Source organism: Macaca mulatta, chromosome 7 (assembly GCF_049350105.2).
Source record: "Macaca mulatta isolate MMU2019108-1 chromosome 7, T2T-MMU8v2.0, whole genome shotgun sequence".
NCBI lineage: Eukaryota > Metazoa > Chordata > Mammalia > Primates > Cercopithecidae > Macaca > Macaca mulatta.
In genome coordinates, this window is record NC_133412.1 from 178,923,790 (window position 1) to 178,938,467 (window position 14,678).

A 14,678-nucleotide genomic window follows, 5' to 3' on the forward strand; every position below is an offset into this window, starting at 1 on the left:
AGCCCCGCGTTCTTCCCAGCCCGCGCCTTTTGGGGCCGCCCGTGCACGCGGGCCCGGCTCAGCGGCGACCGGGGAGCAGCTGCTTCCGTGCGTCGGCTTCCTCCGGGGCTGCTCCGTGGCGGCGGCAGAGAGAAGCGCTGCCGCGGGCGGGCGAGGACCGGGAGCACTGGAGGAGGCGGCCGCGGGCTCGGGCCGCGCGTTCGGGACCCGGGAGCTGCCCGGGACCTCGCACAAGAAGCCAGGGGCCGGCCGCGCTGGGATCTTCACTGTGCGGCGCGGCGGGCTCTGGGCGCCTCCTGGCGGCCCGGCCGGGAAGGCGGCGCGATGGGGCGGGGCTCGTCAGCTCCGGCTGCGTGCGCAGCCCTACGGGGCGCCTTCCGGAGTCTGCGCGCTCCCGCCCGGCGGTTGCTAGGTTGCCAGGGGCGTGAGGCGCTGATGGGTGGGGCCTGAGCGAGGCGGGGTGTCGGGTGTCGTGACGATTGAGCCGGCAAGGGCGGACTCCGTGGAGTTCTCCATATCGACTGCCCTGCCAGGAGCCCGGAAGTGGGTCCGCACGAAACAGAATAGACTACACTCAAACTCCAGGGGAACCGTTCATTGGGCTTGGCCACGAAGGCGGGCCCTGCCGACGCAGTGAGTGGATGCATGTCCGGCCAGCGCGGTGATTGGGCGCAGGTCCCAGCCGGCGCGGTGATTGGGCGCTGGACCAGGTCCGTGCCGTGATTGGACTCAGGTCCCAGCGGGCGCGGTGATTGGGCGCAGGTCCCAGCCGGCGCGGTGATTGGGCGCAGGTCCCAGCCGGCGCGGTGATTGGGTGGAAGTCCCAGCCGCGGCAGTAGACCCGGCCCGTGCGGTGATTGGACGCAGGTCCCGGGCCGCGGCGGCTGCAGGAGGCCGAAAGACGCTGGTGCTGGCTGCATGCGGAGGCGGCGGGTGGACCCTGCGGCTGGGGCCCGGGCCGGGGCCCTCCCTGAGGCCATCGCCGCTTTGAGTCGGTCGCTGCCCTCGGGACCCAGCCCCGAGATCTTCCGCCGCGCCAAGTTCGACCGTCCGGAAGCGGTGACGCTCGCGCGGAGGGCAGCCGGGCCGGGTGGGGTCCCGGGCCCTCGCAGGGAGTTGAGCCGGCTCCGCTGACCGCCCGCTTTTTATTTTCGCAGACCTCCGCGCTCTGGCAGCTGCTCTTCCGCGTGCTCTCCCCACTCCCTGCGGGCAACGCCTTGGCCTCGATCGCCCTGGGTAAGCCCCGCTCCTGGCCCCGCCTGCTCTGGTAAAGCCCCGCCTTCCCCAGTAAGTCCCGCCCCGACGGGCTCTAGCCCCCACCCAACCCGATAACACTGACCCCGCCTGCCGCTCAAAGCTCCAGCTTCCCCAGTAAGCCGCGCCCCCTGACGGGCCCTAGCTCCACTCCCTTGGGTAGCACCGGCTTCTACTCGTACAAAGCCTTGGGGACGTCCCCGTTGAGCTCTGGTCTCCTCACCTTGGTCTGAGTTCCAGCTTTCCCACCATCATCTCTTCTGAACTAGGTCTTGAGCTTCTGCTCGAGTGACCTGTGGGGATCTCTGGAGGGATCCAGGTGGTGTCACCTCCAGGCAGGTGGTCCCCCTAAGGTGGTGCTCTTCTGTCCTAGAGGTCCAAGCCCGCTTGGTGAAGTCAGCACTGTGCTCCCAGGGCTACCCGAGGCTGGCACTGGCACAACTACCTGAGGATGGCTCGAAGGGCAGCCGGGAGCTGCTCCTGGCTCTGTCCTGGCTCTTGGCCCGAGGACCTGTGCCTGAGCAGATGCTGGCCCAGACCCGAGTGCCTCTGGGTGACGAGATGACTGTGTGCCAGGTCCGTGTGGGTGAGAGTAAGCCAAGCCAGCTCTGGTCTCAACTCCTGGGGTCAGAGCAAGGGCAGGCCTGGGACAGTCCTCTCTGTGTCTGCTTTGCCCCTCCGGGCAGTTCTATGAGGGGTTACCCAGCTGCCCGGCTGAAAGCACGGAGATTCCCTGTGCAAGGAGCACCCATTGTTCTTGGCTGTGCCTCCACTCCCATCTCCATCTTGGTCTTTCCTTGGGGGTAGGGTGGGGTGGGAGCAGGGCCTGACCCTTATACTCCTCTCCAGTGTGAGGCCCTGGCCAGCCTTGGCCCACCTGCACCCCACATGGAAGCAGAGGGTCCTGTGGATGTCCGCCATGTGCAGTGGTTGATGGGAAAGCTGCGGTTCCGGTGGCGCCAGCTGGTGTCCAGTCAGCAGGAGCAGTGCGCCCTCCTGAGCAAGGTAGAGCTGGCACAGGGCTTCCACCCAGGGGCTGCGTCCCGTGCTGCAAGCCACTAGCTGCCAGTCCCTACAGCCTGTCCTATGAGGCCCGGCACAGGCTTTTGACTGGATGTGGGCCTTCCTGCTCTGGGCTTACCCAGAGCCTGATCCCGTGGTTCCAGGTGGTCCTTGCAGGGGTCCAGGGTAGGATGGGGTGGGCAGGGTTGGGCAGGGTTGGGCAGGGAACCCAGTGGGGTGGGCAGTGGTGGGCAGAAACTGGTGTCAGAGAGCTCACAGAATTTGTCTTCTTGTTCCCAAAAGTCACCAGTGGCCTTCCAGCTCTGTGTTGCTAAACAGTGGGATGGGCTCTGTGCCATGAAAGCCACTGCTTCCTGGGCACTGGAGGGGAGGAGGACAGCCCCTGGTCCCACCACATCCTAGTGGGGGCTGACTTGTGGGGTGGGCAGCTCCTGTGGGTCCCTGAAGGTGGTAGGGGCTGGCTCAGGGGCACAGGTACCCAGCAGCATGTCCACTGTGCGGCCAGGGCTGACAGGTGGGTCTGTGGCTCCCACCAGTGTGGGGCCCCTTGGAGACCCCCCATTCCCACCCTTGCAGAGGGTCTGTTGCTCAGCTGGCCTTTCCAGGGACCTCTCACCCCATCAGGCTTGGCCTTGACACCAGCTGCTCCGCTTACGTTCCTACCTGTGACTCTCTGTGTCACCTTCCAGCTTCCCTTTGCTGGGGAGCCCTCCGCATTCCCCTAGATCCAAGCAATCATTCATGTTTACACCGTGAGTCTGGCTGAACTGCTGTGCGTGTCCAGAGGCTGTTCCCCTGACGCTGCTGGGGAAGCCAGGGCACCCCACTCCAATCTTGCTCCTGCCTGGGAGCTGGGCGGGGTGGGGAGGCCATCAGTGAGATTGCCTGGCGCCCCCATTCAGCAGGCCCCAGCGGTGCTGATGGTTGTTCTGCACCCAGCCCAGCCCCGCCAACCTCAGGCAAGGAGTGGCTTTCTCTGAGCCCTCTCTCGTTATCTGTGAGGTGGGCTCTGACGGCCGACCTCCCTGGAGTGGTGAAGACTCAGTGTTGGGGGAGGTGCTTGACTCCCACTCAGCCTGGGGTCTGCACTGCCTATTTCAGATTCACCTGTACACACGCGGCTGCCACAGCGACCAGAACCTTGGCCATCTGTCTGTCACTGAAGCGGAGATGCTCAGGGACCCAGAGGGAGGCCAGAAGGTGAGGGCCGGCAAGTTGCTTCCAGAATGGGCTTGGGTGGGCGGTGGGGAGCGGCAGTGGGGGCACCGCCCAAGGTGGGAGCGGCCTGTGGGGGGGCGTGGCAGCTCTTGGGCCTCCCGAGGTGGGTGTCTCTGCATGTCCGCCACTGGTTATTGTCAGACTGTGTGACTGACAGATTCTCTGGGCCTCTCCTAGCCTCATGGGCCACTAATCCTTCCCTTCCACAAATCGAGATGTGGTGTGGGCGGGGGCCCGGGATGCAGGAGCCTGGGTTACACTGGCAGCTGGCTGAGGGCAGGCTGTTGGGATAAAGGAACACGGACCTCAGGTGTGAGCTGGTGGTGTTGGCGTCTCAAGCAGGTCTCACCTGGTGTGTCAGGGGGCACCTAGGGGTGTGGGGGGGCTAGCCCACACAGCACAGGGCTGACTGGGAGGGGACAACTACCCTTCAGAGCCCAAGGCCAGGCCCACGTGGGGTGTGCTGGGCCGAGCCTGCCAAGCTGGAGCCAGCTGCATAGGCCCTGGAGACTCGCAGGCCCCGTTCTGCTTGCTACACTGGGACCACCCAGGGGGCACAGCACTTTCTAGGCAGGCCTGCCCCAGGTGACGGGGTCTCTGTGGTCCCGGGCAGATCCTGGGCCTTGGATAGCACAGACCTGGAGGAAAGCCTGGCTCTGAACACCAGGTGGCCATGTGACCTTGGGCAGACAGCGTCCTGCTGTGACTGGGGCTACTGGAGCACTAACCAAAATGTCAGGGTTGACCTAGCCCCAGGCATCTTCGCCAGGGATGGCCGCTTCCTCTCACCCTGCTGCTGGCCTTCCATCCCCATCTTTCTTTCTGGGGGTCTGCCCGCCCATCATCACTGGCTTCTTTCTCTTGTCTGGTTTATTTTCGGGAGAAAGAGCAGGGCTGGCTGCCACTCTTTTTATTTATTTTATTTGAGACAGAGTCTTGCTCTGTCACCTAGACACAGTGACACAGTCTCGGCTCACTGCAACCTCCGCCTCCTGGGTTTAAGCGATTTTCCTATCTCAACCTTCTGAGTAGCTGGGACTACAGGCACCTGCCACCACATCTGGCTAGTTTTTTTGTATTTTTAGTAGAGACGGGGTTTTGCCACATTGGCCAGGCTGATCTCGAACTGCTGACCTCTGGTGATCCACCTGCCTCGACCTCCCAGAGTGCTGGGATTATAGGCGTGAGCCATGCACTTAGGCTGGGCTCTGTGCTGTCCTGAGTGATGGGCTGACGCTGCCCTGCTGCTCCAGATGCATATGGCCGGGCAGGAGGGCAGAGGCTCAGCGCTGGTGCGATCTCTTCTTCCAGGCCCAGTCCCCCTTCTCTGCCTCTTTCCTCTCCAACCCCAGAGACTTGACCCCTGTACCTCATCCCAGGCCTGCCCAGGGGGACCCAGGGGTCAGAGGCGGATGGCCTGGCTCCTGGCCCCTAGTCTTGTGTCTGCTGGGGCTTCCTGTTCGTGGCAAGGGCCCGTGGGTTCCAGCTCTGCAGCCCAAGTCTGCAGGATTGCATGCCTCACTTGTGGGCTCACAGGGCCCAGCCCCTGATGCCTGCCTGGCCGCTGGTACCAGCTGGGCCTGTGTCCCTGGCTGAAGCCGGGCTGGCGCCCACCCAGTCGGCCTGCACTGGCGTTGGTGGTGCTGAGGCAGCATCGGGGCGTCCTGGTCTGCCCTTGCCCTACCTGTCTTGTAGAGGCGGCTCAGCGAAGCCCAGGCTTCTGGCCCCTGGGACCCCTGGGTTGGGGAGGAGCAGAGGCTGCCCTGGCCCCAGCCTGCTCCTGCCCGGTGCCTCTGTGGGACCACTCTCTGTGGTGGGCTGGGGGGCCTGGAAGTGAGGCCCCGCCCTCTCCCGGAGGCTGCATGTGGCACTGGCCAGGGGGACTGGGACCATGCCCAGCTTCCTTCCAAGGTTTCTGGAGCGGGAGCCGCCCAAAACCTGGACCTGGCCTACCCAAAGGGCCTGCACTTCTCCTGCATTCCTGGGATGGGTCCCAGAACCTTCTGGAATGATCTGTGGCTGGTACCACGCCTGTTGCTGGGTGACTGGGCAGCTCCCTTGGATCCTGGTGGGGCCTCAGCCTGCAGCCTCCTCTCCCCTCTTAGGGTGGTAAGTGGAAGGAGGCTGGCAGGGCAGTGGAGACCACAGGACTCGGGGGTGGGTGGGAGGGGGCGTGTTTGCCCCTCCTCTCCTGCCTGCTCCCGCCCCTGGCCCTTCTTGGGAACTGCGGTGATTGCCTTCTGGTAGGTACGTTTAAGTGACTGTCCCCAAGGTAGAGGTCTTTGCTCTTCTCGTGGCCTGCCTGGGTGGGCAGGTGGGCTGCAGCCCCTGGCACCAGCCTTTTCCAGCTCCCACGCCGCCCACAGACTTGCCTGTCCTCATATTCTGTGACCATGGGCCTGCCTGCCTCTGCTCTGCTCCGCCCCAGGTGGGCTGGGTTGGGCCTGGTGTTCAGGGCCATCCCTATCTGCCCCTCAGCCCACTGCTGGAGGCCCAGGCTCCTGCAGCCTGCTCCACACGCTGGGTTCCCGGGGGAAGCAGGGGTGGAGTGGGGCAAGATTCAGGGGTAGAGGGCCTGTCCCCAGCAGGGGTCCCCTGCCCCAGGGCCTGAGGTCACTGGTACAGATAGCCCATGAGTGAACCTGGGAGGCCTTCTGTGTGTGGGCAGAGCAGCTGCTATGTCCAGCCGCCTGTCTGTGGGCACACTGTGGGCAGGTACCTTTGTGCAGGGCCATGGGGCAGGCAGGGCGGGGTCTCCTGGCCCTGCCTGACCCTTCACTTGGGAATGTCAGGTGTTGCTCAGCTCTGCCTTTTCTGCCACCTGGGTCACCAGGCAGACTTAGGGGAGTCCCTGAAGTTACAGGGCATGGGTTTTCCCTGCCCCAGAGCCTGGCTTGCTCCTTAGTTTGGCGCCTCCCTGTCCTCCTGCAGTCCCCGGATACAGCCCCCATTCGGTGAGGGCTGTGGGGCAGAGGTCTAGGCTTGAGAGGCACCTGTTGGACTGGCAGTGGGGCTGGTGTGGGGGACAGCGGGTGTCCTCAGAGGGGAGGGCCAGCTCGTGCCTGGCAGGCAGGGCCTGGCCATGCATTGGATGGGGGCTGCCCTGTGCTGCAGAAAGCACAGGTGGGCTGTGGCGTCTGCACCGCACCAGGGTGCCTTGCTCCTCACTCTGGCCAGAGAACCTGGGTGCAGGCAGGGGAGGGCTGCAGGGGCAGGGTGTTGGCGCTGGGTCCAGCTATCCATCCGACTGTCTGTCCACGGGGTCCTGTGTGAGGTTCTAGCCCAGCTGCCATTTGCCTTCCAGCTGCTGCGGACTCTGGAGCATGAGAGCCGGCGCCTGGAGGCTGTCCTGGCGTGGCGGCACGCAGAGCCGGTCTTCTGGCAGTGGATGGTGAGGAAGCCTACGCACCCCAGCCCTGGCATCCCTTCCCGCAGCGGCCCCCAGGTGGGGAGTTGGGGATCTTCCTGTTTTCCAGACAGGAAGAGGGGCTTTTAGGGAGGCCACAGACCTAGCATAGGCTCTTTCTAGGATTTCCACTCACCTTCAGGGGAGGCCCACCGCTGCTCCCGTCCTCAGCTCCACGGCCTTCTAGAGTGTGGCCTTTATGCCTCTCTGGACGTCATGGCTGCTGAGATGGTGGCATCCAGCCCGCTGTGGAACCCGCCCTCTGTCCCTCTGTCCCCTTGGCTTGGTGCACGCTGTCTCACTTGGGTCTCTGTAGGACACAGTCCTGGGCACCTGTGCCCCGGAGGCACCTGCTGCAGCTTCACAGCCCACCTTCCTGCCCTGGGTCCCTGAGTGCGGGGATGGCGAGTTGGAGCTGGTAGTGCGGGAGCTGCAGACCCTGGAGGAGGAGCTGCGGGAGGCTGTGGAGCGCAGGCGGGTGGCCTGGGAGGCCAAGGTGAGTGCCAGCCTTGCTCTGGGCACTGGCCCAGCCCCACCTTCGGGGAACCGCAGACCTGAGGGCGCTTTGGACTTGTTGAATCCTACAGTTGCATCTGATTAAGCATGGCAGGCGACACACTTGCAGGCACGCACTCTGAGGGAGCGGGAGGGCAGTTGGCGAGGAGCTGCAGCTGCTGTGAGACGGCCCCGCCCCTCCTGCTGGAGATCTGTTCTCTGATTCTTTGCATGAGGGAGGGAAGCCCGTGCTGTGTGGGTTCTGCTGCTCCCATGCTCTGCCACACGTGCATTCACAGGGTGGTGGCCACTTCTCCACACCTGCCTGGGACCCGTCTGACCTGCTGGTGGCCACCTGGGTTTCCACCCCAAACACAGAGCCGCCCTCTTACCTGCTGCACAGGTTCATGGCTGTGAACACAGGGCTGCGTTGGCTCCACCTATTTTCTTTTTCTGAGGAATTTTAACATAAATTGCCGGCATGATTTTCCCCTTAAAATCTTCAGTAAGCCTCTCTGAAGAGCATGGGTGTTTCCTGCATGCCTGCGGCGCCCTCATCCCTGAGTCAGCCCAGGGGATGCCGAGGGGGCCTGAGGCTAGTGTCCTGGGGGGACAGAGCCACTGCCATTGTCTCCCACGCAGGCTCGAGGCTGTGGACGGGGGCCAGAGTGGAGTGCCGCGCGGCGGGCCTCTCGGGAGACTGTGGAAAAGGAGCTGGGAGCTCTGCAGCGGTGCTGGGAGCAAGACAGTGGCCCAGCCCCGGCCCATGGGCCACACCGACTGGTGAGACGAGAGGATGGGGCAGCAGGCGACCGGGACCTGCGGGCAGCTGAGCTGATCAGGACACTGAGGAGCCAGGAGGCCTGCCTGGAGGCGGTGCTACGTCAACTACAGGGACAGTGTTGGCAGGAACTGGCCGGGCTAGCGGGAGCCCTGCCTGGCCTCATCTGGATCCCACCACCTGGACGCTGAGGGCCTGTGGACGGGCCCTCATGTGGGAAGCCTGCCCTGGCCCGGCCTGGCTGGGTCCTGGAGGAGCAGATTCCAAGGCCAGGTGGCCACAGGGACGATGCAGATACAGAGCCCACATCACATGCTCAGTCCAGGGGCTGGGGCTGGGCTGACTCTTGCTGGAGCCCGGGCCCGTGGCCAGCAGCACTGGGGACAGGAATGGCCGATCCCCTGAGGAGGTCGTGACAGGCCCGGCCTGGTGGTCTGGAGGGAACTCGAAAATAAATTGTAGTGGCTTTCCTGTGGGGCGAGGCTGCCGGCCCTCCCTCTGCCACCCTTTCAGGTTTCCCTGTTTGGGCCTGGGAGTGTGGAGGAGCCCCTGGGCCGTGGTGGCCAGTGTAGGGCTGGCCAGGTGCTGGAGGACATGCATTCCCTAGACCGGTGAGTGGCAGGCCCATGGGGAGGTGGCACAGGCCTCCCTGGAGTGGGATTGCCTTGGCTCTACCCCCCTTCATCAGGCTTCCACTGTGGGCCCAGCCCTGGGCTGGGAGCACAGCCGCCCCCCCCTCCAGCCATGGCTGTGCCTGGTGGGTGCGCCGGATGGGAGCCTGGGGCTCTGCTCCTTCCTGGGAGGTGGTGCTCCGGGTGGGGAGGCACGGCTCGGACAGAGGGGCTTTGTTCCAGAGGCTGCCCAGCAAGCTCAGCTCTGCCCTGACAAAGAAGCATCTGTGTCCGGGGGACGAGCCCCAGCCTGGCGGAAGGAGGCTCAGCCTCACAGCACCCCCAACCCCCCAACCAGCAGGCACAGGTGGCCCTGAGGCTCCAGCCCTGCCTGCCTTGCTGGGCTCCCCTCTCTTCTGGGGCTGTTGGACTCTGACCTGAGGTGGGCAGACGGGCTTGCGGGACCACCTCCAGGCTCCTGCCAACCCTGCCCCGAGGCCACGTCCGTTCGCCCTGCCAGAACATGCTCTCACTGGACCTTTCCCGTGTGCCTGGGGCCTGTGCCTGAGCGGCGGCGCACACCTCGGGCGCCAGCTCCAGTCTCAGCCTGTCTGGGCCTCCTTGGTCCCCGGGGGTGGACGTGCCTAGGCCACCTGCCTCCCCATTCCCATGCATGGACCCCAGGAGCACCGGCAGGACCTGGCCATGGCCCACAAGGCCTCCCTTTCAGGAGCATCTCTCTGATCCTCTCATGCCGCTGGGCTCCTGTGGGCCGCCAGGCCTTGTGCAAATGCTCCCTGGCCTGCTCCACCCTCCGGCCCCTCCGCTAGCTCCTCCTAAGGGCTCCTGCCATCTCCACCTGTTGATTCCAGCTCTGTTCCAGGCTCTCAGACCTCAGCCTTCCTCCGCTTGCAGCCTCTGAAGGTCCCCAGTGCTCTCAGCCACCCTCGACTGCCGGACAGGGCTCTTCTTGTGCTGGGAGCAAGTCCACTTGAAGCCCTGCTTTTTATAAACTACCACAGAGGCTGGGCACGGTGGCTCAAGCCTGTAATCCCAGCACTTTGGGAGGCCGAGACGGGCAGATCACGAGGTCAGGAGATCGAGACCATCCTGGCTAACACGGTGAAACCCCGTCTCTACTAAAAAATACAAAAAATTAGCCGGGCGAGGTGGCGGGCGCCTGTAGTCCCAGCTACTCGGGAGGCTGAGGCAGGAGAATGGCGTGAACCCGGGAGGCGGAGCTTGCAGTGAGCTGAGATCCAGCCACTGCACTCCAGCCTGGGCGACAAAGCGAGACTCCGTCTCAAAAAAAAAAATAAATAAAATAAAATAAACTACCACAGAACCGGGCTCTCACTGGCCTTGGGGACCTGAGTTTTACGAACGCAAAAGCAGGCTTGTCATGGGGTTGTCACCACTCAATATGATGCGTGAATTCAGGGCAGTCCAAGTCCCGGGTGCGTGTGTGCCCGTGATGCTGACGGTGGAGAGGGCCTGAGAGGCCAGGGCCCGCGGGAGGGCTCCCCGCACACCCACCCAGGCTTGCTGTGGTGCTGCTTGTCATGATGGTGCAGGGATGGGACCCTGGCCTTCAGCTCTAGCTGTTACCACACGTGGAGTGGCTTGAGTCGCCTGAAGTCACAGCCTCTTGTTCTGTTGGTCCGGGGTTGCCAGTCCACAGGGTTAAAGCTGGATGGGCAAGCAGGGCAGTGTGCCCCCAGCTCAGAGCAGGCATGGAGGTCTTCACAACACTGCTTCTCTGACACTCTCCTGCCTCCCTCCCCTGCCTTCAGGAGCCCGTTATCCTCAAGTACCCCGTCCCTTCTGTCCCCATAGCCTTCCTGTCGTAAGGCCAGCTGTAGGCCTTTTCCTCTGCCGTGCGACCTGCCCCAGACCCACGGAACACCCTGGAGGCCACAGTGCTGGCCTGGCCGGGGCAGCAGGGCCTTGCACCCTGGATGAGGCAGCGTCCGTCTAAGGACAGTGCAGTTTGCTTCCCAGGAAGACACGTAAAGATGCCCTCGCGGGAAACAGCAGAAGTTACCTGGCCCGTGAGACCAAGTACACTCACTGGAAAGTGCAATAAACTCAACAAAACTAGAAACTTCTTTTTTTTTTCAAAGACAGAGTCTTGCTCGTGTCGCCCAGGCTGGAGTACAAAGGTACAATCTGGACTCACTGCAACCTCTGCCTCCCAGGTTCAAGCAATTCTCCTGCCTCAGCTTCCCGAGTAGCTGGGATTACAGGTGCCCGCCACAACGCCCACCTGATTTTTGTATTTTTGGTAGAGATGGGGTTTCACCATGTTGGCCAGGCTGGTCTTGAACTCCCGACCTCAAGTGATCCGCCCGCCTCGGCCTCCCAAAGTGCTGGGATTACAGGCGTGAGCCACTGTGCCTGGCTCTTTTTTTTTTTTTTTTGAGACAGGGTCTTGTTCTGTCACTCAGTGGCACAATCATAGCTCACTGCAGCCTTGATCGCCCATCCTCCCACCTCAGCCTCCTGAGTAGCTGGGACTACAGGTGCGTGCCACCATGCCCAGCTAATTTTTGTATTTTCATTGTTTAAAGTAGACACAGTGTTTCACCATGCTGCCCACGCTGGTCTCAAACTCCCGGGCTCACGTGATCTGCCTGCCTCTACCTCCCAAAGTGCTGGGATTACAGGCGTGAGCCGCCACTCCTGGCAGGAGAGAAGTGTTTCTGAGTGGCTCCTGTTATCTCGCGGGGACCCCGACAGCTCAGTCCACACGGCCCTTGTCTACCCCGTGTTCTTGTGCGTGGTTGTGGCTGGCGACTGTGAAGTCCTGTGCCTGGGCTCAGCCTCCAGCTGTGTGGCCCTGCGTGTGTGCCCGCACTGGCCCTGCAGCCATCCCTGTCCTGTGGCCCTGCGTGTGTGCCCGCACTGGCCCTGCAGCCATCCCTGTCCTGTGGCCCTGCGTGTGTGCCCGCACTGGCCCTGCAGCCATCCCTGTCCTGTGGCCCTGCGTGTGTGCCCGCACTGGCCCTGCAGCCATCCGTGTCCTGTGGCCCTGCCTGTGTGCCCGCACTGGCTCTGCAGCCGTCCCTGTCCTTGGAGTGGTCGGAGGGTGTCCTGCACGGCCTCTCGCTGCCTGGCTTGCCTGTTCCTTCCTGGCTGTGCTGGGCTGGTCCCTCAGTCATTCTACCTGGAGTCACGTGGTGCCTTATACGTGCCATTCTGAGGGGCCCCATGGCCATGTCCCGGAGGGAAGAGCAAACACCTTACAGGAAAGTACTTACTTTCCTCTATGAGGAGGACATGGCTGCCCGCTGGGGCTCAGCCGCGAGGGGGACACACGCTGAGGGTAGGCAGGGCCCAGGCTTCGTCCCCATCCGCTGGTGGGGAGGTTCTGGCTCAGAGGAGGTGTGTTCTGGCCCACTGGGGCACAGGATTGGCCACCGTCTTGGTTGTGGGTGTGATGTAAACAGCTGTGGTGGCTGGGCCCATGGTTGGTGGTTTGAGAGCTGGGCAGGCTGGGGTGGGCACCGCTGCTTGGTAGCCTGGCTCTGACCTGCTAACAATCTTGGCATCTTAGTGGGTGTCAGGTGGGCAGTTGGCTGCATGAACCTGGAATTTGGGGCTGGAGAATGGAATGTGAGAACCCAGGGTGTGGGTGGGCTCAGCCGGGTGGGAGGGCAGGGCAGGGCCCCAGGGTGCGGTGAGCCCGGGGCTGGTGAGGGGCCTAAGACTGAGGCCTGAGCCTGGGCCCGCACAGTGATAGGAAGCACAGGCAGGGCAGAGGGGATGGAGGGGATGGCTGGCAAGTGGGGGTGCGGTCAAGTGGAGGGTCTTGGTGGCCGAGTAAAGACGGTGCTTCTGGATGGAGGAGTCATCACCTGTGTTGCTGAGGGACAGGGCCGGGGCTGAAGATCACACTCGGAGTGGGGGCTGCACACCTGACAGCGGGGATGAGGGGGCCGGGGAGGAGGACACGGGGGCTGTGCTCTCACCAGGTCTCCAGGGTCTTGCCATAAACTGCAGCAGAGACGTGGGATGCTGGCTGCAGGGGGTTTGGGCTGCAGCCTCCTAATTTGGGGCCTGTGTCTTTTTAAAATGAGCCTAGAATTTGTTGTAATCAGGGAGGGTAACACCCAGACGCAGGAAAGGCTGTCCTGTCTTGTAGGAAGAAAGTTCTTTTATCCACAGAGTGGGGGCCACTCCACGGATCTGGGTGGTTGGGGCGGAGGAATGGGCAAGACGTCAGCATCAGAACTACAGAAAAAGACGCACTTAGTGCAGTGGTACGACAGCTACCATGACCCCAGCTAAGAAAAAAAATATGGGCCTTGAAGTGGGGAACCCATGACTTGTCACACTGGTGGGGGGCACCAGGCTCGGAGAGGCACTGGGCTGGAGGGGGCACTGGGCTGGTGGGGGTGCCAGGCTGGAAAGGACACCCAGCTGGCGGGAGTGTTGGGCTGGTGGGGGCACTGGGCCTGTTGGGGCATCAGAGGGGACCGCCAGGCTGGGAGGGGGAGCCAGGCTGGAGGGGGCACTGGGTTGGTGGGGCGCTGGGGTGGAGGAGCTCTGGGCTGGTGGGGGCACCTGGCTGGAGGGAATGCTGGGCTGGTGGGTCCCCAGGGTGGTGGTGGGGGCACTGGGCTGGCGGACCCCTGGGCTGGTGGGGGCACCTGACTGTAGGGGACGCCAGGCTGGTGAGGCCCTGGCATGAAGCTGGCGTTGTGATCAGAGTGTGCTCCAGTGACTTGGAAAGCAGACACACCGCTGCCAGCCCTGTAGTTTCAGGGAAGAGGGAGGAAAAGGCCTGGATATTACTGGCGAGGGCCGTATGCATCTGGCTCCATGTCACCCCTAGGAGATGGGCTGGAGCAAGGCCTTGCCAGTGTGAGAGCAGAAACAAAGGGCAGTAGAGAGGGAGAGGGTTTGGGGCCTTGCCTGTGGGAAAAACCTGCTGCTCATGACTCCAGACTGCAGGCAGCGCAGCGGTGGGGAGACTGCAGGCAGCGCAGCGGTGGGGAGACTGCAGGCAGCGCAGCGGTGGGGAGACTGCAGGCAGCGCAGCGGTGGGGAGACTGCAGGCAGCGCAGCGGTGGGGAGACTGCAGCCCTCGCAGATCCGGAGTGTGCGAGAACTAGTGGAATGTGGCAGCCACTGCCAGCCCCTCCCTCCAGTCACTTCTTTGGGTCTGTTTGTGACAGCAGCTGGCATTATCCTAACTCAGGGGTTCCTGCACTTTCTCAGTTCATGGCACTCTTAGTGTCCCAGTGATTTTTTTACAGCACCCCTTGGTCAAAAGAAAAACCCAACAGTTCTGTTAGGGCCAAACGCCTTAAGTATTTATGTCCTAACAACTTAGTAGCAGTTTTGGGGGAAAAAAAAATGTCGTATAAATTGAAAAAAAACCCGTTAACTTAAATATTAAAATAATTATAATTACTTACAGCATGCTTGGGTCTTTTGGGGTCTGCACATTTTTGCAAACCTTAATTGGATTGGACATCATCTGGATTTTCTGATCCACATTAATTTTTGCCTGGTATCTGCTTTTGATCACAGCAACTGCTGTAAAACCAGCTTTGCAAAGAGACACCATCGCAAGACAGGTGCAACCCACTGCTGAAACTCTGGGCTCTCTCTTTTTTTTTTTTTTTTTTGAGATGGAGTCTCGCTCTTGTCCTCCATGCTGGAGTGCAGTGGTGCGATCTCGGCTCACTGCAACCTTTACCTCCCGGGTTCAAAGGATTCTCTTGCCTCAGCCTCCCGAGTAGCTGGGACTACAGGTGTGGGCCACCATGCCCAGCTAATATTTGTGTGTGTGTGTGATTTTAGTAGAGACGAGATTTCACCACGTTGGCCAGGCTGTTCTCGAACTCCTGACCTCAGGTGATCTGTCCACCTCGGCCTCTCG

At 62.4% G+C, this 14,678-nt stretch overlaps 1 protein-coding gene across 6 annotated transcripts; it reads left to right on the forward strand.

Moving 5' to 3' along the window:
* Window positions 1–645: 645 nt before the first annotated feature.
* Window positions 646–10,130, forward strand: TEDC1 (tubulin epsilon and delta complex 1). 6 transcript variants are annotated; one of them, XM_077942139.1, is made up of 10 exons: window positions 866–1,059; window positions 1,158–1,236; window positions 1,628–1,830; window positions 2,104–2,259; window positions 3,379–3,477; window positions 5,407–5,604; window positions 6,800–6,886; window positions 7,218–7,397; window positions 8,039–8,127; window positions 8,503–10,130. In XM_077942139.1, exons 1-10 carry the CDS (start codon window positions 919–921, stop codon window positions 8,591–8,593), a joined length of 1,323 nt encoding a protein of 440 aa, XP_077798265.1. In that variant the 5' UTR covers window positions 866–918; the 3' UTR covers window positions 8,594–10,130. The 6 variants fall into 6 exon arrangements, with proteins under 6 accessions (XP_028707792.2, XP_028707793.2, XP_077798265.1 ...); XM_015144627.3 differs by having other exon boundaries at window positions 8,039–10,130; XM_001087250.5 differs by lacking the exon at window positions 5,407–5,604 and having other exon boundaries at window positions 8,039–10,130.
* Window positions 10,131–14,678: the final 4,548 nt, after the last annotated feature.